Source organism: Tachypleus tridentatus, chromosome 9, assembly GCF_004210375.1.
Source record: "Tachypleus tridentatus isolate NWPU-2018 chromosome 9, ASM421037v1, whole genome shotgun sequence".
In the NCBI taxonomy this organism is placed as follows: Eukaryota; Metazoa; Arthropoda; class Merostomata; order Xiphosura; family Limulidae; genus Tachypleus; species Tachypleus tridentatus.
The window spans coordinates 77,122,971-77,145,437 of record NC_134833.1 but is presented as its reverse complement, the minus strand read 5'-3'; the positions used below and the strand labels follow the sequence as shown (position 1 = coordinate 77,145,437).

The window sequence follows — 22,467 nt, the reverse complement described above, 5'->3', positions numbered from 1 at the left end:
AAGCAACTTATTAAACTTTTGAGTACAATAAAGTCCCTTAATAAGAAGTGGAATGTGCTTTATACCACTCATTTGGGCATACAGGAAACTGGTTTGAAATGCTACTGTGAATCCAACAGTGACTCTGAAAGATTTGCAAAATTCCATGTCCCTACACAAAGCTGGCCTTTATGGACGAGTGGCAAGAGATAAACCATTACTAAAAAAGAATTATCTAAGATCTCGTATGGAGTTTGCGACAAAGCATGTAAATTATACTTTAGACATGTGGCAGAAGATTTTATGGTCAGACGAGATGAAAACTGAAATTTTTGTTTTAAATTCTAAACGTTACATCTTACACAAGTCCAACACAACACACCAGCCAGTTAGCACTATTCCAACTGTCAAGTCTGGTGGTCGCAACATCATGTTATGGCGATCCTTCTCATCAGCAAGGATTAGGAAGCTTGTCAGGATTGATGGAATGATGAATGAGCAAAATACAGGTGAATTCTAGAGGAGAAACTGCTTGAGTCACCCAAAAATCTAAAACTGGGTCGAAAATTCATATTTCAGCAGTACAGTGACCTTAAGCACAAGGTCAAATCTACATAAGAGTGGCTTAAAAAGAAAAAAGTGAATGTACTGCAGTAGCCCGGTCAAAGTCCTGACTTATATATGGTGGAGAATTTATGGTAAGTCTTGAATATTGCAGTCCATCAACAATCTCCAACGAACTTATCAACTTTTTGTTATAATTTCGTGTTCAATACACAAATCTCAAGTTCTTTTTTTTTTGTCTTTTTTATCTGCCAAGAGAAAGAGTTATTGCGAGTCTCTGCGAAAATTGAAATAACATTAACCAAGTGATTATTACACCCTTATACATTTAATAATTTAAATAAGACTTCATAGTCGTGTTTTATTCTTTGTAAAATTTCGATTATCAATACATTGACGCTTCTAAAAATTATCCTTCTACTTATATGTTGCAATGGGTCAGCAGTATGATCAAGTTGCCCCAGCTGGGATTTACAGATCCAATGCCTAAAATTTAATAATTCCTTTTTTCCTGTTTTTAAATTGATTTATATAACATATCTTTCTAAATCACTCTCCAGGTGTTATCTTTACTTTTTTTAATTAAACACTTAAGCACAGTTCTTAAAAACACACCCATATTTTATCCATTCCAAAGTTAAAATACCACCAACACTTTTTCGTATACATTATCGCCATCGGCTACATAGCACTGGAAATGAGACGCTTACAACACTACACAGAGAAATAAACAATTCCCAGAAAGTCCGATGACCTCTATGACGTTACTAAACTAAATCTTTATATATCACTTGTTCACTTATACTGAGCATTCCCAGATTGCACCTGAAGAAGAAAGGTCAACCTTTCGAAAGTGCTCGGGTTATAAGGATTTCTATTTCAGCTTTGTTGCAAAACATATATTTCTAAATACTTTTTACGTTTTTATATAATCAGGTGTAGAAGTATTCAGTAAATATTTTACTTATATATATATTTAATAATATTGGCGAATTGGTCTAATTTTACAACTTCTTTATAAATAAATGTGCGAAATTTCATCTAGATTTTCTTTTAGGAATTTACAAGCAGGGTAGATGGCGCTGCTCGATATGTTTTAACATTGGTTTTCTTTTACATTCCAATGACTGTATCTATTACTCATAAGCATATCTAGAAAGTGCTGCCCTCTACTCTACTAAGTATGTAAAATAAGATTTTAAATATATATATATATATAAATTTGCAAAATACATTTCACATTTTTATAAATATCCAACACCTTCAGAAGTCATTTGATACATTAAAAATATTGGGTTAGATTAATTTTAAAAGTTGTCTTCTTGATCCATTATAGGGTGTGGTAGACCTGCTATCTATAAATCAGACCAGAGTGTAAGAGCAGTCGAAGTTGAAAGCGTATGTTGTGACGCTTGTGTTTCTAATCTCTCTGATAGGATGGCAACTGGAGCGGATTCACCTTGTAAGTAAAATATTTCTTTTCGTAGATGCAAATACCTTTAGGCAAACACGTATAACTCAACTTTTTATTCAATTGTAAAGCTTATTTTTCAGTTCCGATATTTTTGAATTACATCATTTTTCACGAAACTGACTGCATAACAGAAATATGTTTTCTTTCGAAAACTGTGGCATACTTCAGTAGTTAAAGAACGTACTGGTTACATTAGTAAATATATATTATAATAATTTCATATTTATGCTGAAACACAGCCGTTAATTTTTGTTAATGTTAAGGTAATATAAAGGCTTTCCGCTTCTAAAAGCAACATTTCTTATGATGCATCGATCCCGCACCATAAGCTCTGAACATCATTTTGTCGTCAGTAGATAATTAATTTTTCTGGGTTATTTTTAGATTGGAATGTTTTAAAACAGCAACGACAACAACAAGATTTCGCGTTTCCATGCTTTTAATCGCCCAAACATTTCAGTTCAATATTAAAATGAATAAGTGTACTTTTCCTACAACTAGTGATGTCTGGGCGCTTTAGTATTCTAACGTTTATGTACTTGTAGACAGAAAAATTTTATCATAAAAAAACAACATATATCTTTATATGAAATCTTATAACGGTTTTCCATCTATGTGCGCGCGCTTTTCCTCTCTATCGGCGGCAGGTTACCGGAAACTAAGACTCTCGCTGGTTTACGTAATTTAGCGGATGTGCTCAGTTTCTTATCCGGTTCCTTTACACTTTTCTTTTATCAGAATGCCAAGTATGAGATTAGTTTAGTTTCACCATGTCATCTAGGCATGACTTTCTATCTCGAGGCATTTGATCTGTTAATGAACAATATTTGGAACATTACTCAACATCTTACAACAGTAAATACATTAATAAAATAATTATGTTTCAATGCTTTAAAAACATGTTGTTTTCTAGTGAAACATTATTGTATTAAAATTTGTTCATATTACTTTACTAGATATTTGTCTGAAATCTAAAACTCAGAAGAAGAATCGAAATCTTACAATAAAGACCATACAAAAGTGACCGTTCTGCTACGTTCACAGGAAAGCTGAATACTTTCACGCAATCTGAAAGTCACAATTGAAAGTGGTGCTCCTACAGAGCAATTTTCAAACAAACATGGTGCACTTACGCTTGTAAGTTCATTACCTCTCTCTATCAAAGGTCTCACCTGTAAAAAGAGTGTGTAAGTCGAAAGCACGAAGTCAGTATTATGAAGTAGCATCATTCAGAAATCTTAACAAGAAAACAGCTGGTGTTTATAACTAGTTTTCTGTAGTTTAGTTTAATAGTAATATGCCATTTATCAGTTATATATTTGTAAAAACGGCTCGTTTGGGTTGAGAACATTTTTTCACGTAGAGGAGTGAACAACGTTTCGACCTTCTACATAAAATATTTTCTCAACTCAAACGAGCCGTTTTTACATATATTTTCTCTACAAGTGGGTTTTCTCGACATCACTGACATTTATCAGTTAATTTGATTAATTTTTAAAGTAGCTAATAGTGTACTTACTGTTAGGTTGGATGTGTCCAATTTTTTATTTTGTACAAACTTAGCAATGTCGTTTTAATACACACACACATATGTATTTTTATATGAATTGAATTGTGTATCTTCATATATGTATATATATATATATAAACATACACCCTTGGGAAGTCAACGGAAAGTTTATGGACTAACATAACACCGGAAAAAACCTGCGGCTCCATTCCCTATTGGGTAATTTTGCAGTAAAAAAGCAACAATATGTGTATGTGTGTGTTTATTTGTGTGTCTATATACATATTTGCGTTATTTGTTTTTTGCATTTCCCGCAAAGCTACACGAAGGTTATCTGCGCTAGCCGTCCCTAATTTAGCAGTGTAAGACTAAAGGGAAGGCATCTAGCTGTCCCTACCCACCGTCAACTGTTGGGGTACTTCTTTGCCCATAGATAGTGGAACTGACCGTCACATTATAACGCTCTCACAGCTGAAAGAGCAAGCACGGTTGTATTAATTGTTAAATAAAAAAAGTAATGCTGGACTGTTGATTTCGATTTTGAAGCACATTTTTCAAAAATATTTATGTATCAAACTGCTAACATGTTTCAACTTTGTTGGTTATTGTGGATCCTCTATGCCTATTAGATAGAAAATGAATGATATAACTTATCGTTTTGATCAGTTTTTTTTCTTTTTTACACTGGAAGCTGTAAAAGGCAAGAACATAAAATTACTCAATAATTGGATCTCACCGACAGTGAATGGTAAATTAAGAAGGTAATTTGATGGTTAAAATAGAACAAGCTTTCCATGTTAATCATGGAATGTGCAAGTGATCTTAATATTGTTGATTCCTTGTTATTCCGAATTATGAACAAGTTAATTCAAAAAATAATAAATAATGCATATAGTGTTAAAATAATTAAATAACATCAAGTTTAAAATGCCGTACACTAACTTTAATAAAAAATTACAGTACACCAACACTATCCAATTCACATCACCACAGCTGTTGTAAAGTAATTTGCTAACTTAAATAGTGTCTTAACCACTGTTGGTCTATCTGATCTATACTTTTGTCTCCTGTACCCTGGGATCTTTTCCCATTCGTACTGATCTCTTCGCATCCATCCATACTTCATATTATGAACAGTATAAACCTGTGGTGTCTCTTCGGACTGTGGACCTTCTTCGTCTTCACTATTCTTGTTGTCTATAAAGCTTCCTCTTGTCTCGTGCTACAGGTAAATCGACTTCATTGACATTCTACTGACAGAAGAAAGCACTACTAAACACTACCTAACATTAGTCGATAATGAAGAACATCTTTCCTTCATTCATAAAGCTAATGTATTTGTCTCTTTTCTTGAATCCAAGTTTCAAGCTTCAGATCAACACACTTTAGATTGTAAGGATTTTTCAGATATATTTCTTCCAACGGATTCGCTCGCTCCATAATATCGTAAAATGTTCACTAAATGCTCTGCTTACGGTTCAGGATATTCACTTAATTTTACTCTTAAAAAGTAGATGCAGCGTGCCTCCTAGTTCAGAAGGATTGTTTTATCTCATTTTCGACACTCCACACTGAGCGATTCCTACTTTCTCTAGTCATTCCTTGATTATTTCCTTCTTTCCATTGGCTTTTACTTATATTCTTGAAAGAAATCCACTATTCTACGTTTCTTAAAACTGTCTAAGTCTCTAGGGAATATTGAATCTCATCATTCTATCTGTCTTACAAGCATTTTTAGCAAACATTTTGAAAAAAAACAATTCGCTTCCAGACTATTTCATACAACTCAGTGTAACATTATTCCTTGCTCTCAAGCAAGTTTCTGTCATCCCATCTGTTAACAATGTACCATCTTCTCATGATATTGTTCTGTTAACCACTTACAGGACGATGATTACTCTCAACAGAATTCTACGAGCTGCTGTCAATAAGTTAATAACATGGAGTCGTCTCTGGGGTCTTAATATTAATGTTAATAAAATCAAAGCAATTCTATTTGGTTTTACGCGAGACAGGTTCCGACAATGTCGTGACCCATCTATATTTAATGTTCAAACTGAGAATGTTCCTCTCAAACTTTCTGAAATTATGCAGTATCATGGAGTCACTTTCGAAAAGCTTCTTTAGAGGAGAGTGTTTCCAATATCTTTGGCTAAAACTTCTTTGTTGCTTGTCCGATACTAGGATTTAAATCCTGTTTATTGTCATACTATATAGATTGTTTACGCCCTTTGTTTCTTTTATCATTGTTTACAGATTTTGAAACGCCGGATAAATACTTCACATTCAGTTATCTAGGCCTACTAAACACCTTTGTGAAATGTATTTTATTTTCGCAATACCTTTCCCTATGATAGATTGTTTAGGCAGATTATTTTTGATGAAATTTAATTGATTGGATGACAAATGTTTGTTGTAGAAACACAAATGTTCGAAATACTTCTGACTTGCGTTTTCAGAACGTCGTCCATTTGACTAAATTTCATCTTCTACTATAATGTTTCTGTACTCAGAATGCTTTCTTTGCTTATACACTTGATCATCCACTCTAGCTACCCCTATGCCTTATAAATATTCTGAAGCATCTGTTGAATTGATACATTATGTCATTCCCTTCTGATGATCCTAATCAGTTGACTATCTAATATTACATTTTCCAGATTGTTTGTTTTTTAATTTCGCCCAAAGTTACACGAGGGCTATCTGCGCTAGCCGTCCCTAACGTAGCAGTGTAAGACTAGATGGAAGGCAGCTGGTCATCACCACCCATCGCCAATTCTTGGGCTACTCTTTTACCAACAAATAGTGGGATTGACTGTTACATTATAACGCCCCACGGCTGAAAGGGGGAGTATGTTTGGTGTGACAGGGATTCAAACTCGCGACCCTCAGATTAAGAGTCGAGCGCCTTAACCACCTGGTCATGCAGGGCCATTTTCCAGATTGTATCTATCCTGAGGATTCAACACCTCAAATATAGGACGAAGACCAATATATTATTGATCAAAATGTTTTCATATTTTATCACAGATAAGATCATTATTACTATTAAGCTGGAATACAAATACACTTAGCGCTGTTAAACTGACAAATGAATGTTATATTAAAGATCTACATATGTAATTTGTATAATGATACAGGTTCTATGAACAATTCCTAAAAATAGTGAAGAGAGTTTTATCAGATACCCATAGAAAAAATATGCAGTTTAGCATTTTACCTCTCAAAACAAAACCTTACCAGAACACATATAATGACAAAATATAACATCAATTTTTTTATAAGTAGAGTTTGTAGCCTTACATTACTTCACATTAAACATTCAGTAATTGGTTGGTTCTCCTTGTACTCTAATAACCGCTGCAAGGTGACGTAACATGCTGTCGATGAGGTTACTGATGTAATGCATCGTAATTTCTTTCTCACTTGTCTCTTAGAAGTTGCTGCAACACAGTAGCTGACTTAGAAATTGCGATTAACAATTTTCTGGTCCAGTTCTGTCCAACAGTTCTTAATGGAATTACAATCTGCACACTTTGCCGGACATGACAGTCTTGTAACATTCTCTTGATGGAGATAATCTTGTACAACACGCACACTGAGTGAAGTAGCACTCTCATCCTAGAACACAAAGTTATTGCCAAATCTATAGTAGGCGCCACGGACATTTGCCTGTAGAATATAAAAAGTAGCTTTTCCATCATGATGAATAGTTACCCAAACATGTACTGTACCGTCTCCTGTGTGTGTTCTGTGGGAAAGTCAGTCTTTCTTCACCTGTTCTCCAGACAAACGACGAACTCGAATCTTCCTACCATCAGCTTTAATAGGTCGGAAACAGGACTCATATAAAGAGACAGCACGCCGCTAATGTCGTAACTGCAAGTTGGCATGGTGTCTTGCCTAAGTAACACGGTGATGACGGTTAATTTTGGTTGATATCGGTTTGCAAATGGCACTTAATGCAACATAACCTTGTTTGGTCAGTCTTCTATTAATTGTTATTCTGGATAACCTGGAATGATGTGTTAAAGGCATTTTTCTCGTAAAGTGTTGCAAGACTTCTTTCGACCTTCACATATTAACCTGATGAAAACATGATCATCTCGGGCAGTAGTTTTCAGCCTCTACTTGTAGACTTTCCTAGAACAAAGTTTTCTGTAGTCTAATGACATTTAAGGATTCTGGATATAGCATACTGGGGTTACCCTACTGTTTTGACAATATCCATTTGCTTCATACCGTTTGTTGACAGTCGAACAATTTGATACCCAATACCTTCAAGCACATGACGCGACACGACTCGACAGCAAGTACAGATAAATTGTATGAACAAAAAATGATCTGTTTCGAAAAATATTATATCAAAATCTCACCATTTTATACAAAATGAGTGTGTATGTGTGATTTGACCAGAATAACAGCTCGAATATCTTTGTAAGATCATACGCTATCTTTTCTGTTACTACTAGAGCATTTACTCAATAACGACTCTATGTATATTCACAATAACATAAATATAGAACAGTATAAAAGCGTTTTTGGTCAAGATTGTACATGTGTAACTAATCATTATCATATAAAAGGAGAAAGCATACAAAAAGATGAGTATACAAATATAAGAACCTCATAGTAATACCATCATGACAGACGGTTGAACTCCCTCTCGTCTTTTACTCATCCATCATCTATCAATTTTTACTTTTCTAGTTATATCTCATGGCTAAAGAGAAGGCATAACCCTGTAGTAGCCATTCAGCCTTTGTTTAGAATGCAATTATACACGTATACATACCACTACTGTGCATTTCATATTCTAACTGGCCTAAAGATCCATGGTAATACCAAATTCCTCGCCGGCACTGGACATAGCAAGTATAGTGTGGTCTAAATATTATTATAAAATGTTCTTTACTTTTACTCATAAGTTCTTGCTAATTATTATTGATATTCAGTTTATCTGTTAATATATAAATAAAAAAAGCAACGTTAAAAGGGTGAGTGAGTGTTTTCTTATAGTAAAGCCACATAGTGCTATCTGCTGTGTTATAAATCTGAAGACTTACCACTGTCCCACTGAGAAACAAAGTTAAAAGAAAACGGGAGATTAAGCAACTATTATCAGAATTTTCACTACTGAAGCTTAATATTAAACTTATTAAAGTATTTACCACAAAGTTACTTTATAATATTGGTTCAGTCGTAAGTCAGAAGATTTATGACACTAAAAACTAGTTTTCAATATTCCTGGTATCATAGATAGCCTATTGTGTAGCTTTGTGTTCAACAACAAATAATTATAACTCTATGATAGTTTTATGGTAAAATAAAATCCATACTATAAACTTAAATTATTAAGATTTTAATGTTTATTTTGGACTTGATGTCATTTGTTGAATGGTATTTGAGAACACAAGAGGGCAAGTTTACTAAATAACTCATCTCAGAAGGAATATAGAATAAAATACAGTACTTTGAAAAATATTCACACCCAATCCTAAAAATTCTCCACATTTTGTTGCCGTCTGAGTTCGTAATCATGAAACTTCAAATTTGGCTTCACATTTAGATTACACACAATCTATTACAACTCAGAAAGTTTTAAAAAATTCTGATATTAAATAAGTTTGTTAGATTATAATATTTTCAGTTGCCACAGTAACCTTAAATCAGTTCAGGTCAAAAAGGTTAGTTTAGTATATTAGTCTCATTCTGTGTGTAATCAAAGTGGCTTAACTTGACTTGAGAGTAAATGTATCTGTTCCAGCAACAACTCATATAATGATACGATAAATAAACCATGAATACCAAGGAGCTTTCCAAACAAGTCATGGATAAAGTGGTAGAAAAGTACAGATCAGGAGAAGGTTACAATAAAATATCAAAGTAATTGATTATCTCTTTGTGTAGAGTGAAGTCCATCATTTAGAGGTTCAACATACTTCATATCATCCAGTTTCTACCCATATCAAGCCGCCCTTCTAAACTAAGCATCTGGGCTAGCAGAAAATTGGTTTGAGATGTTACTGTGAGTCCAACAGTGATTTTCAAAGATTTGCAAAGCCCCAATGTTAGAGATGGGAGTATGTTCAATCATCGACCATCTCCCAGTCCCCACACAAAGCTGACCTGTATGTAGGAGAGGCAAGAGAGTAACTATTACTGAGAAATAATAATCTTAACTCTTATACGGAGTGTGTGACAATGCGTGTAAATTATACTTCAGATATGTAGCATAAGATGTTGTGGTCAGACGAGACAAAAATTTAGATTTTTTATCTAAATTCAAATCGTTATATCTTGCGCAATTCAAACACAGCACATCAGCCAATAAACACTATTCCGACTGTCAAGCATTGTGGTGGCAGCATCATATTATGGAAATTCTTCTCATCAGCAGGGATTGGGAAGCTTGTCAGAATTGAGAGGATGATGGATGGTGCAAAGTACAGACGGATCCTAAAGGAAAACCTGTTTGAGTCACCCAAGAAACTAAAACTGTGTCGAAACTTCACATTTCAGCAGGACAATGACCCAAAACACAAGGACAAATCTACAATGGAGTGGCTTCCAAAGAAGGAAGTGAATGCACTGGAGTGAATCTTTCTGTTATCTGTAAATTGAATTTATATTTTCTTTGCACATTTTGCTGACATGTATTCTCCCTCACATACACAACAGTCCGATCATTAGAGTTTTGAATAAAAACAAATTCATTAAAGAATTGTTTACATTATTTATATTTTATCAAAATGTGAACTTATTGATATGGGTGAACACTTTTACAAGACATTTTCCTCTCCCTTTGTTTGAAAATTTGATTTACAAGTGAAAACTAGAAATGTCGTTAAACGTAAAGATAATCTTTTGGAGTTCGAGGTCATATTCTAAAATTATTTTTACTGTAATATAGAACATTCAAAACATGGTTTTTGTAAATGCATGTTAGAGTACTAAATAAAAAAACGCAAATGTAAGGTAAAATAACGATAATATCGGATCTTTTACTGATCGCAAGTTAACAAACAATTAACGAAGCTTTTCAAATAAACTACATACAAAACTGAAGACTAACTGAAAGTTGCAACATCAAAAGGCGCAATCACTATTATAAAATAATTTTAATTATCCCACCCAGTTTATTTTTGTATAAGTCGAACAGCTGATGGCTCAGTCTACATCGTAAATAAATGTTTGACTTTACATCTTTTTAGTTTGTGACATTTCACTTCAATATAGAGTATAGCCAACACTGGAAGGAAGAGAAGCTTGGCACTTGTGTTGCATAGTTAAAATCAGTATGTTGATTTGGTCCTTTTACATCTTTGATCACATAATTGATGTTTCAAAGATATCTTAAGCGTCTAAAGCCACTTATGGGACACCATGTTTCTCCGTAGAGCATTTCATACATACTGGATGCGAAGGGAATCCAATGAGCGTTTAGACCAGTCCGTTCAACTATTCATCAAGCATTGTGTTGACTAATTTAGCACTGTAGAAACGAGCATTGTCATCTCTTAGGCTGGAATCATGGTCAATTGCACCGGAACACGGCAGCATATAGTGTTGTAGGATGTGGTACTTATAATGTGTAACATTAATGGATCCATTTCACAGGATGTAATTGTACACCAGTAATTATTTCTGACATACAATACTTTCAATATGGACAATATGCGTTGCGTATCGGTATTAAAATAAAATTGGATTTGACTTCATATTCTCTCCAAACAGGCATGTGAAGCATAAAGCAGGAATATTTGCATCATTGCTGGCGAGCTGTCTCGTATCTTCCTGTAAGTGGTATGCACCTCAATGGTCAGCCTTGTGAAATAAAACTCATACAAAACAAGTTTGAGCCTTGAAACACTAAATGTCTTGTGTGTGATATTGTCACGAATAATTTGAAGCAATTCAAAATCTGTTATTTGTCTCAGGATGACAGCCAAACATACGTGGCATCACTGTATATTGTGATACTTAAAAGACAGATTATTTGTACTTCATATCACATGCCTTATCATCAGATGCCTGACTTGCACAACAATGAACCGTACAGTGATTGACAGCATAACGTGGTTTTGCAGTGTCATAGCTATAATATTGTAATGTTCAAGTACAATGATACGTTAAGATATAGCTATCCACAACACACAGCAAATTCACGAATTTATGGATGACGAGAAACCCACTTGAAATAAAAATGTATCTCAGAACGGTTGGTATGGGTATTAACACTTTTATTGGTATGGAAAGAACAATGTTTCGACCTGAAGGTGACCTAGGAAGATCGAAACGTTGTTCTCTCCATATCAATAAAAGTGTTAATACCCATATCAGCCGTTCTTTGATACAACTTCACGAAATGTTTTATAAAGAATAAAACTAACATTGACAGCAAAGATAAAACAAACGCAAGTGCATGAACGAACGACATTATATATATTCAAAGGAAATAAATTCGAATAATATACTAACGTGTACAAATATTAAAAAAAACCACCCAGAAACTTGAGACGACCTGTGTCCCATGAGGGCGATAATACAAAAAAATGGTCAAGAGTGACCTCTGTGGTATGTGAAAATACAAGAAAGTGCAAAGCTACACGTTGGACTATCTTCTCTCTGTTCACCGCGGGGAGCTGAACTTCGAATTTAACCATTATAAATCCCTGAACGTACTGCTAACTCATAGAATGACAGGACAAAGGATTAGTAAGTTTACGATCTTCCATAACCTGTTTCTTGGAGCTTCAATTAGCTAAAAGCAGGACACCTGCTAGAAGATTTTGAAGAAACCTGTCAGAATGAATCGAAATAAGCCTGGCCCGGCATGGTCAGGTGGGTTAAGACGTTCAAGTCGTAATCCGAGGGTTGCGGATTAGAATCCCGGTCGCACCAAACATGCTCGCCCTTTCAGCCGTGGGTGTGTTATAATGTACGGTAAATCCCACTAAAGGTTGGTGGTGTGTGGTGATGACTAGTCGCCTTTCCTCTAATCTTTCACTACTAAATTAGGGACGGCTAGCGCAGATAGCCCTTGCGTATCTTTGCGCGAAATTAAAACCAAAAACAAACACACGAAGTAAGCCCCTAGTGACACAACAGTATATCTGCGGACTTACATCAGGTTTCAATGCCCGTGGTAAGCAAAGCGCAAATAGCCCATTCTGTTACTTTGAACTTAATTCCAAGCATACACAACACACAAATGTCAATAAAATGTTCTTTTCTAAGTATAAAAGGGTAAATTATAACAGCTTTATCCACTGCAAAAATATATTACAAGTATATGTTACCTTTTAACTTCTGTGTGAAGAGTATCATCAAATTTTACATTATAAGCGAAATGTGGATAGAATTTTCAATTTCCTTTTTATCTATATATATATCTCCGGACTTGCAATGCTAAACACCGGGTTTCGATACCCGTTGTGAACAGAGCACAGATAGCCCATTGTGTAGCCTTGTGCTTAACTTCAAACAAACAGTTCCTTTGAAAATTTAATTTCAAAGCAGTATTTACTGTTAAGGACAGCAAAGCATCGTTCCTTGTTTTATTTCAGCATTAAAATACAGTGAACAAAAACCACCTATGGGTAAGAAGCCAAAGAGAATTAACAGAAAATAAAATATTATATTAATGAATAACGCTAAAATGATTTCATATGAAATAGTTCTTGCAATTGGTTCATTCTATAACTAGACAGCTCGAGAAGATTTTCCTCAAAACGTTTGTTTGCAAGAATCCAAATTACTGTAAGATGTGTTTTTCAAATCGGGGTGCCTAGCCGTCTGCACATTTACCTTTACATGAACTGTAGCTGTACGATTTTAAATGTATTGCTTGAGGTTGCTAGGCAACCGGTTCTGTGAACCGACAGTGCTAATAGTCACAGGAATAAACACTACTGCTTTTACGAGCTCCTAGTATTATAAATCCTTGACTGCAGTGTAATAATGACGTTCTTTTTAAACATAAGCATTATCTCATTTGCTAGATACGTGCTTTTGTCAGCGTGTTAATAATATAATTGTAGTGATGTGTGTACATTTCACTATGAACCGATTTGGAAACTCGAGTAGTGAAACAGCACTGCGTTTTCATTATTTTTTCATGTTCTGGATATATCTTTTTGACATGTAACAAGATGAGCATTATACATGGTGCACCCAGAACTGGGAAATATTAGTTTTTATTCGTAAAGCTCTGAAATTTGTTTGTTAATGTTTTGTTTTTTATCGGAAAGTAATAAAGAGTAGGCTTAGGTTCTGTTAATATTTAAGTAAATAATTTTTTAGATAGAAAAAACTTGCATTGAGAGGTGTAGATAACAGAAAGGTAAATAAAAGGTTTGCAAGGAACAGGCGAGGCCATTTTTAATTGCTAACACAACGCAACAGAAACAACTTAGGCAATAGACTAAGAATAATGGTGTTTAATTGACACAAAATTCAAATAACGTTGTTTTAAGCAGCGAAAAACGTGATTTACTGATTAATAATACAATTAAATACTGTCGCGCAGACCATGGTTTTTGTTACACATTTGTATTCTCAAGACGGCTGGTATGGGTATTAAACCTTATTAAAATAAAGTACAGAACGTTTTGACCTTCTCATGTCATTTTCAGATTAACCTAATTAGGTCGAAACGTTATTCTGTACTTTATTTTAATTAAAGTATTAATACCCATACCAACCGTCTTGAAAATACAATTTTACTTCAAGTGGGTTTCTCGTCATCATGAATTTGTTACATATTATTGTCATCAGTTCTTATGGTGTCTTATTTATTTAATTGATTGTCTGTTAATTTCTTTTTCAGAAATAATTACAAATAGTGGATAATCTTTATTATTGTCATATTTTACTTCATTTTAAAATGAGGATAACGATCTGGCCAAGGTTTCATGAAGGAACAGTTCGAATGGTTACTGATGTGCAGGGAAACTGTACATATATATATATATATACAGTAATTAGATTTGTTGACAGTCTGTTTTATAGCATAGATTCAAATTGTAAGGCAGTACAGATTAAGTTTCTTCTTAGGTTATATAAACATTTCTTTGTACAGCATTAAAAAAAAAGATGTCCATATTCTTAATTTCTTTCAAAGTTATTTAACTTTATGTATTTAACATTTAACATGCAGGAGAGAACTTAAAACATACTGTTCGTCATCTATGAAAATCATGTCTGTTTAATTCGATACCTGTTGCACGTACAAAATGTTGTAACTGTTAGGTGGTATAGAGCGAGATACACGGCATTTCAGATTTATGGTAGAAAGATGTATTCTTATAACAGAAAGTAAAGACAAAAACAATTATTGAGCCATAAACTATGTCTTGATACGAACATAAATGAGGGTAAAACGTTGTGCAAATTTCATATGGTCGTGTCAAATGAAGAAGCTATTCTGACGGTCAGAAAGAAGAAGAAAAGTTACATATCATTCAAATTCATATAAATAAAAATGAAAAAGGAAGTGGATCTCTGAACTACTGATGCCGCTTTTACATTTCATTGTTCAATCCTTAGATTTCATTTTCAAGTTAAATAATCTTTAATCATGATGATATATATATATAACTCGGGTAATATAACACAACATTTAATTATCTTTCATCATGATAATAATTTGGGTGATATAACACTACATTTAATTACTCTTTCACCATGATGATCATTTGAGGCGATATAACACTACATTTAATTACTCTTTCATCATGATAATAATTTGGGTAATATAACACTGCATTTAATTACTCTTTCATCATGATAATAATTTGGGTGATATAACACTACATTTAATTACTCTTTCATCATGATAATAATTTGGGTAATATAACACTACATTTAATTGCTTTTTCATCATGATAACGTGGGTGATATAACACTACATTTAATTACTCTTTCATCATGATAATTTGGATGATATAACACTACATTTAATTACTCCTTCATCATGATGATCATTTGGGGAGATATATCACCATATTTTGTGAAGACTGGAATATTATGTTTTGTGAATAACTTGTTCTGCAGATGACGAACAAGAAATGTATATTCCCCGCTGATGTTCTTCTCTCATATATATGTTCTGTAATAATGTGTTGTGTTATTTGATTTAAATAACCTCTAGAATGTGTGCTAACAACTTTACAGGAATTAATCTCCTACTTTAATTAGTTGCTGCTGAAATGGTAAAGTTAGCGAGTGTTTTGTTGTTTGTGTTTTGTTTATTGTAAGGTGTCTGCAGTCGTTATTCACACATTTTCACATTGGTCATAAATATATGAAATTTTATAGCAAATCTCACCTATAGAGGTTTTGCGTGAACCTATTAGTGTCACGTGACCACAACGAGGTTTGTAAACATACCGCCATATTGGGTGGCAAGTGTCCCGCATGACTGAACGAGTTAACAACTGCTGTATTCAGTACTATTCACATGTAAATGGCTGTCGCTGGCTTTTCATCACTTGTAGCACACCTGACAGGTGCTGAAAAGGCCAGGTATGAGAAAAAAGTGAAGGAACTGGGTATAGGAGACCCGTATATTCTCCCGCCACGTGTATTTACGTCAGTAATATCCAGCCAAGACATATGACGGCAGACCTGTACAGTATTTGACCTTCTCGTCGTCATTTGCAAAAGTAGCATCTTCGAAACAGTTCGATTTTGCTATACTTTTATAGTGGAGGACTTCATTCCGCAACTGTTGGCATTCAGATTCAAGTCTAACTAAGTCTGTGAATGATATTTCCGTCTGCATACATGTCTCAGTTGTATATTGTGATGTACACAAGCCAAAATTATCACATGCAGCTTCAAGTTCATCAGCAGAATCAGTACAGCTGCTATCAGTGGCAGCAGTGCCAGCAGATTCTATGAAAGCAAGGTCAAACAGCCCAGCAGCAGCTTCATGTCTCTTTTGTTGTTCTTTTCTCCTTTTGGTCACTTCTTTCCTGTTTTCATATTTAAACAATTCAGCAGCTTTCCTTCTCTTCAGGGGAGAACGTGTAAAATGAAATATGGAAGGTACATAGTCAGGTGATAGGGGATCATCACTCTTCGTCCCTGAAACAGAGTACAATAATTTAGTTAAGATATAGATCTACAGGCATCATCAGATAATATTTATATATATAACAGATACACTGTACACTTTTAATTGAATATATATATATATATATATATAACTGAATATGCTGAACATTGTTTAACAACTGAATGTACAGCCAACAAAGTAATTATTTGCACACTTTTTAATCTTGTGCCAGTTGTGGTTTTCTGATGAATCACTTAAATTGGACCTTTAAGAGATATTAACATTTTGTCTTAATGTACAAATGGCTATATAACCTATTCATCATGAATGATATTGTTCCTTCAGTAAATATACTATTCAGTTATTTAAAAGTAAAAGAAAAGTGTGCAAAAACATTTCTTTGACTGGTGCTGCAGTGTGTTCTGCTATACATATATCATGCATGTAAGTTTCAATTTGTTCAGCCTGGCTATAGATGAATTATACATACCTCACACAAAATGTTTACTACAAAGTCTGGTGTGCTCTGTGGGTGTCCAGTTTTTCCTATTGACAGCTGCAATCCATCGTCTTTTTAGGTGGGATCTTTAGGAAATCTGTAGTATGACACATTTTCCACCTGTCCATGTCGATTTGAACAGTTAAATGCACAACACGAGTGTATATTCGCGCACTTTTGACTATGAATCACCCTTGTGTTGGAATATAAACACGCCGAGCGTGCCACCCATCATGGCGGTCAGCAGTAACTAGGTCAAGAGTGACGTCACACGCAAAACCTCTATTTGTATGTAGTTCTAATATTATACTTAACGAGATAACCAAAATACTTGAATGAACATATATATGTATAAATGTATCTTTACTAGTAAAATGTAAAGTACTCATAAAATAGTCCAAAGATGTGTTTTACAGTTAAATTCTTTACAAAATTCGTTGTGCTAACAAACTTATAAAATTCATGATGCAAAAGTATGGTGTAGGTTTAAGAAGGGCCCGGCATGGCCTAGCCCGTAAGGCGTTCGACTCGTAATCCGAGGGTCGCGGGTTCGCGCTCGCGTCGCGCTAAACATGCTCGCCCTCCCAGCCGTGGGGGCGTTATAATGTTACGGTCAATCCCACTATTCGTTGGTAAAAGAGTAGCCCAAGAGTTGGCGGTGAGTGGTGATGACTAGCTGCCTTCCCTCTAGTCTTACACTGCTAAATTAGGGACGGCTAGCACAGATAGTCCTCGAGTAGTTTGTGCGAAATTCCCAAACAAACAAAAAAACAAAACAAAAAAACAAAGGTTTAAGAGGCTATAAAAAACAAAAAAGTCGTATTGTTGACTTAGGTACATGACGCGTGATTAAAGATTTATGAAAGAATTTATTATGCTATAAATAATTATATACGGTAAAGATTCTCTTTTTTCATTGTAACATCTTATTAGTAACGTTTATAAAATAACTTCCATAACAGACGATATACTACCTAACGTCTTAGCAATTTTAGACATCTAGCTTTACAAATATATATTACTTAGAAACCATTTTTCACTATAATTTACTCAATACATGTTGTTCCATATATATCAATTATTTTCTGGTACTTTATTCAGCCAAGTTTATCACTACAAGAGTTGACTGTATCAACAACAGTACATCTATTCAGGTTGTCACGGTAACGAATCGCCTTGAAGCAGAGATTGATATAACGTCTTGAAGATTGCAATATGATATTTTTTTTTATTCGAAGGTTTAAGAAACATCTAGATAAAATCATAAGCGTATCAGAGTTCAATAATCTTGAATTGAATTTCTTATATATTTACCGCGCAAGTATTTGATAGTGAACAAAAACAAATATAGCACGCCTCACGTCCTGTTACGTTGTATATACCCCCTCTTAGAGAGTAGATTACTAACGAGAAAAAAAAAGTGATTTTAGGTTTGAAAGTGTATGTAACGATGATAAGTAAAAAAAAAAGAAAAACATTTACAATGATAAATTTTGATTAACTCTAACAAATGTAAAATAAAATACTGTTGTAATTTACTACAGAATATTGTGTAAAATGTATATAAATATATTAGAATATAATAATGAAGAAAAACACGAAAGTAATTACAAAGCATTTATTAGACATTTCGGAATCTTCAGAAGTCCATTATCAGTAAACAAGAAGCAATTATATTTCAGTTTTCATCACTATATTGATTTCCTAGTGTGTCTGAGTTTGTGCGACTTATTTGAGGAAGAGTATGTTTTCTCTTTTTTTCTGTTATTAAGTTTGTTTTTATATTTAACCGAGATGCTAGAAAAACTTGTTGAAGGGTACTCCAAAAATACAGGAATGCTTATTTTATTATCAGATACTTACAGTATAGTCCCCCGTTGAGACAGAGGTAAGTGTTCATATCTACAACGCTAAAATCAAGGGTTCCTCTCCCCTTGAGACAATAAACAGGCCTATGTGACTTTGCTATAAAAACACACACACTTACAGCATATAGAAAAGTTGTTAACCTAAGTACGGAAAAATTTAAGTTGGAAGCAGACAACTGTGAGAATGGGAGGTGATATTTAGTTTCGTAGTATGTTAGAAGTATGGAATTAAAAATATAACAAAAAACCAATGACACATTGTAAGAAGACGTTCATCCATATGTTAAGCATTTCCATACCAAACGTTACGTGTACCATCTTAAAATACGGAACTTTCTACACAAATAGATAGCTATTAATGAAGCTTTTGTTAAATAGTGTTTAACATACGAATACAGACTGTAACGTAATCATAAGTATGTGGTATCTAAAATAAAAATTTACCAATGTAAGTGATAACATGGAGGATATGAAAATATGTAGAAATTCAATGCGTTCGCTTGGAACATTTAATAAGCTACATTTATTTAAACTCTCGATAGACAGATTTATTTTATAATCTCAGAATGTTTTTGTTATTAGTTATTTGTTGTTAGTTCAATATGTCTCGAATTCGATTTGTAGGAAAGTCAGTAATAAACAAATTACGATAACAAGCACCATTGCTCGTGCTTGTATATACAGTTGCAAATGACTATCATTGAACCAAAGTTTGAATTGAGAAAAAAGAAAGTTAATCATCTTCTAAACTAAAAAATTAAAACTTAGTCAGAGGTTATTAAGAAGAAAATACTGTGCACAAAATATCCGTGTATTTGTTATGTATATATACATCTGTGTATATATTACATGCATAATATTGTTATTACTTTAAATAGAATGGGTCTCTCTATATGAAAATCCGTCATTCCAGGTTAAAGGCTCACTTTAAAACGTTAAGGAATGGAAGAGCTAGTCAAGGCTCGGATGGTAGTCAGGCACACAAAACAGTTTTGTTAGTCATAGCGTCTGACAGTTTATCGATCGAGTTGTGGGGGTGTCGTTCCATAGACTCGAGCACACTATCGCATTGGCAGTGTTCTAGGGCCACCATATTGGAGCAGCTGCTAAGGAAGTAGTGTCCATTACAAAATAAATACAAGCTTCCCAACATGAACATTGTGGTATTTAGCACTATATTTTTCAAGCTGGTTCTTCTATGCTTATTATATACATATATATATATGTTTTACTAAAAGTAAGTGCGTTTTGTGCTAAGAAAAGTTAGGTCAATGACTTTTTTGAGTTTATCACTATCTTATAAAGATTCATAGGAATTTAGAATTTAATGTGCAGTTTTTATCTGTACTAGCTATAAGGTCCTACAAGTGCCTATATAATATAATAAATTAAATGCTTTTATATGGCTTATAAATAGTAATGTTTTGAATAAAAAAATAAAAGTAAAATACAAACAATACAATAATATTTCGTACAACAACTGTATAATAGTTAAAAGAAAAAAGAAACCAGTAGCGTTAAAATAAGTATGAAATTAAATCCCAGGAATCTATAAATATGACACAAATGATTGCGCATGCGCACTTTCATTAAGTATTTTCTTTTTGGATATAAAAAGTGATTTTCAACTTCTTTGGCAACTTTAAAAACACTGTGGTACATTTGTGTATATATATATATTTATGAGAATATATCCTAAAAAACTACTGGTTCCTGAATCGTAAACACAATTTAGGTTTACAACTCTATTCTCAGAAAATTCTTAGGAAATTTACTGGTGTGTTTCAGTTTTACTCTGATTAATTTAGTTGTGTAAGCTTTCTTTTTCCAATTATAAAGGCATTTCTCAGTAACTTTTGAAAACAATATGTATCTTCAAGACTGTAGACAAGTAAAGCCCTTTCTGAAGATGACCTAGGAAGGTCGAAACGTTGTTTTCTGCTTATCAGTAAAAGTGTTAATACCCATACCAGCCGTTCTGAAATACAAAAGTAGATGCCTTTTAAGTTGACCCAAAATGTTTTTGTTTAGAATCTATAATGTTTTGGTGAGTCTTAATGCAATCTTACGAATGCATTCCAGGTTAAAAAGAAAAAACATTTTAAGACTAAGAATACGATTTTTCACTAGAAAAATTAACAGGATACGCCTTCTCAAATACAAAACTACCTCCAAATTTTTGCACAGTAAATCTGTATTTACAATACATGATCATAAATCATTTAAACAATTTTAAAGCCCTTCCCTCTTCCTATGCAAAACCCTACCTACGGGATTTATTTTAAGCTTTTGAAGTTAATTACATTTATTATTTTGGTTACTATTATCTGTAGCACATGAATAAAGGTATTCCCACCACTTTTATTTGTAACAAAATACGCTCTAATACATGCCATATTCTGGCCCGAACTCATACCGATTTTTGTTTATTCATAGGCCACTTTTTTGTTAACTCTCATATTGTGTCTTATTTTATACTACGTTCCACTTGTGTGTGTGCGTGTCTCTCTAGCCGTTTTCTAAAAGTTTTAGTATTTTTACCAAAGATGTATTATTATCAAACTTTGTGTAATGTATTGCTATTATTCACTTTTTTTTTTTCACAGATTTTTCATAACCTTAATCAACTATTTATTTTCACCGTGTGATATCTGAAAGTAGCGTGATTTATGAAATATATACCTATAACTTTGTACTGAATGCATCATAACGTCATGGACAGCAATAATAAAGTCCTAGCTTTACAATAATTGAAGTTTACGTTGTTGGTATGACATCTTCTCAGTACTGAACCAATTTTTAATGGGTGCTTAACACATATGGTGCTTCTTTTTAGTGATACCTCGCCCCAATTTCTTTTAATTTTTAGGGCTTATACCTGTAAAATCTGTGGTTCGATACGTGTGATGGAAGTAGACACCAAACTATGCATCTTTCTGCTCAACATCAAATAAATAAAATATTTGATAAAATTGTCTACTGTTTATGAGTTTGCTAGTATTTTCTATTTAAATGGTAGCCAAGAATTGTTTTTGTTTGTTTTTTGAATTTCGCGCAAAGCTACTCGAGAGCTATCAGCGCTAGCTGTCCCTAATTTAGCAGTGTAAGACTAGAAGGAAGGCAGCTAGTCATCACCACCCACCGCCAACTCTTGGGCTACTCTTTTACCAACGAATAGTGGGATTGACCGTCACATTATAACGCCCCCACGGCTGGGAGGGCGAGCATGTTTGGCGCGACGGGGATGCAAACCCGCGACCCTCAGATTACGAGTCGCACGCCTTAACCCACCTGGCCATGCCGGGCCTAGTAGCCAAGACAAATGTTTGTCAGATTATTACGTAATTATTGCTTTATAAAGCCAATTTCTTATGTTCGATAACAATCTGAAAATAAAAATAAAAATTATAGTCGTATGCTTTCATAATTAAAATTAAAATTGTGTTGTTATTCTGTATTGTTTTCGTTTGAACTATGCTTACAGAAACTAACACTAGTGTAAAATAAACC

The 22,467-nt window shown here is 33.8% G+C and overlaps 1 protein-coding gene across 2 annotated transcripts in view; it reads left to right on the top strand.

Moving 5' to 3' along the window:
- The first annotated feature begins 1,865 nt into the window (after nt 1-1,865).
- LOC143225542 (uncharacterized) overlaps nt 1,866-22,467 on the top strand; it is a 65,540-nt gene continuing 44,938 nt past the window's right edge. For both annotated transcript variants that reach the window (XM_076455179.1, XM_076455180.1), the window contains exon 1: nt 1,866-2,005. In XM_076455179.1, the coding sequence (XP_076311294.1) occupies nt 1,981-2,005 (25 nt within the window). In that variant the 5' untranslated portion in view covers nt 1,866-1,980. The remainder of the gene's footprint in view (nt 2,006-22,467) is intronic.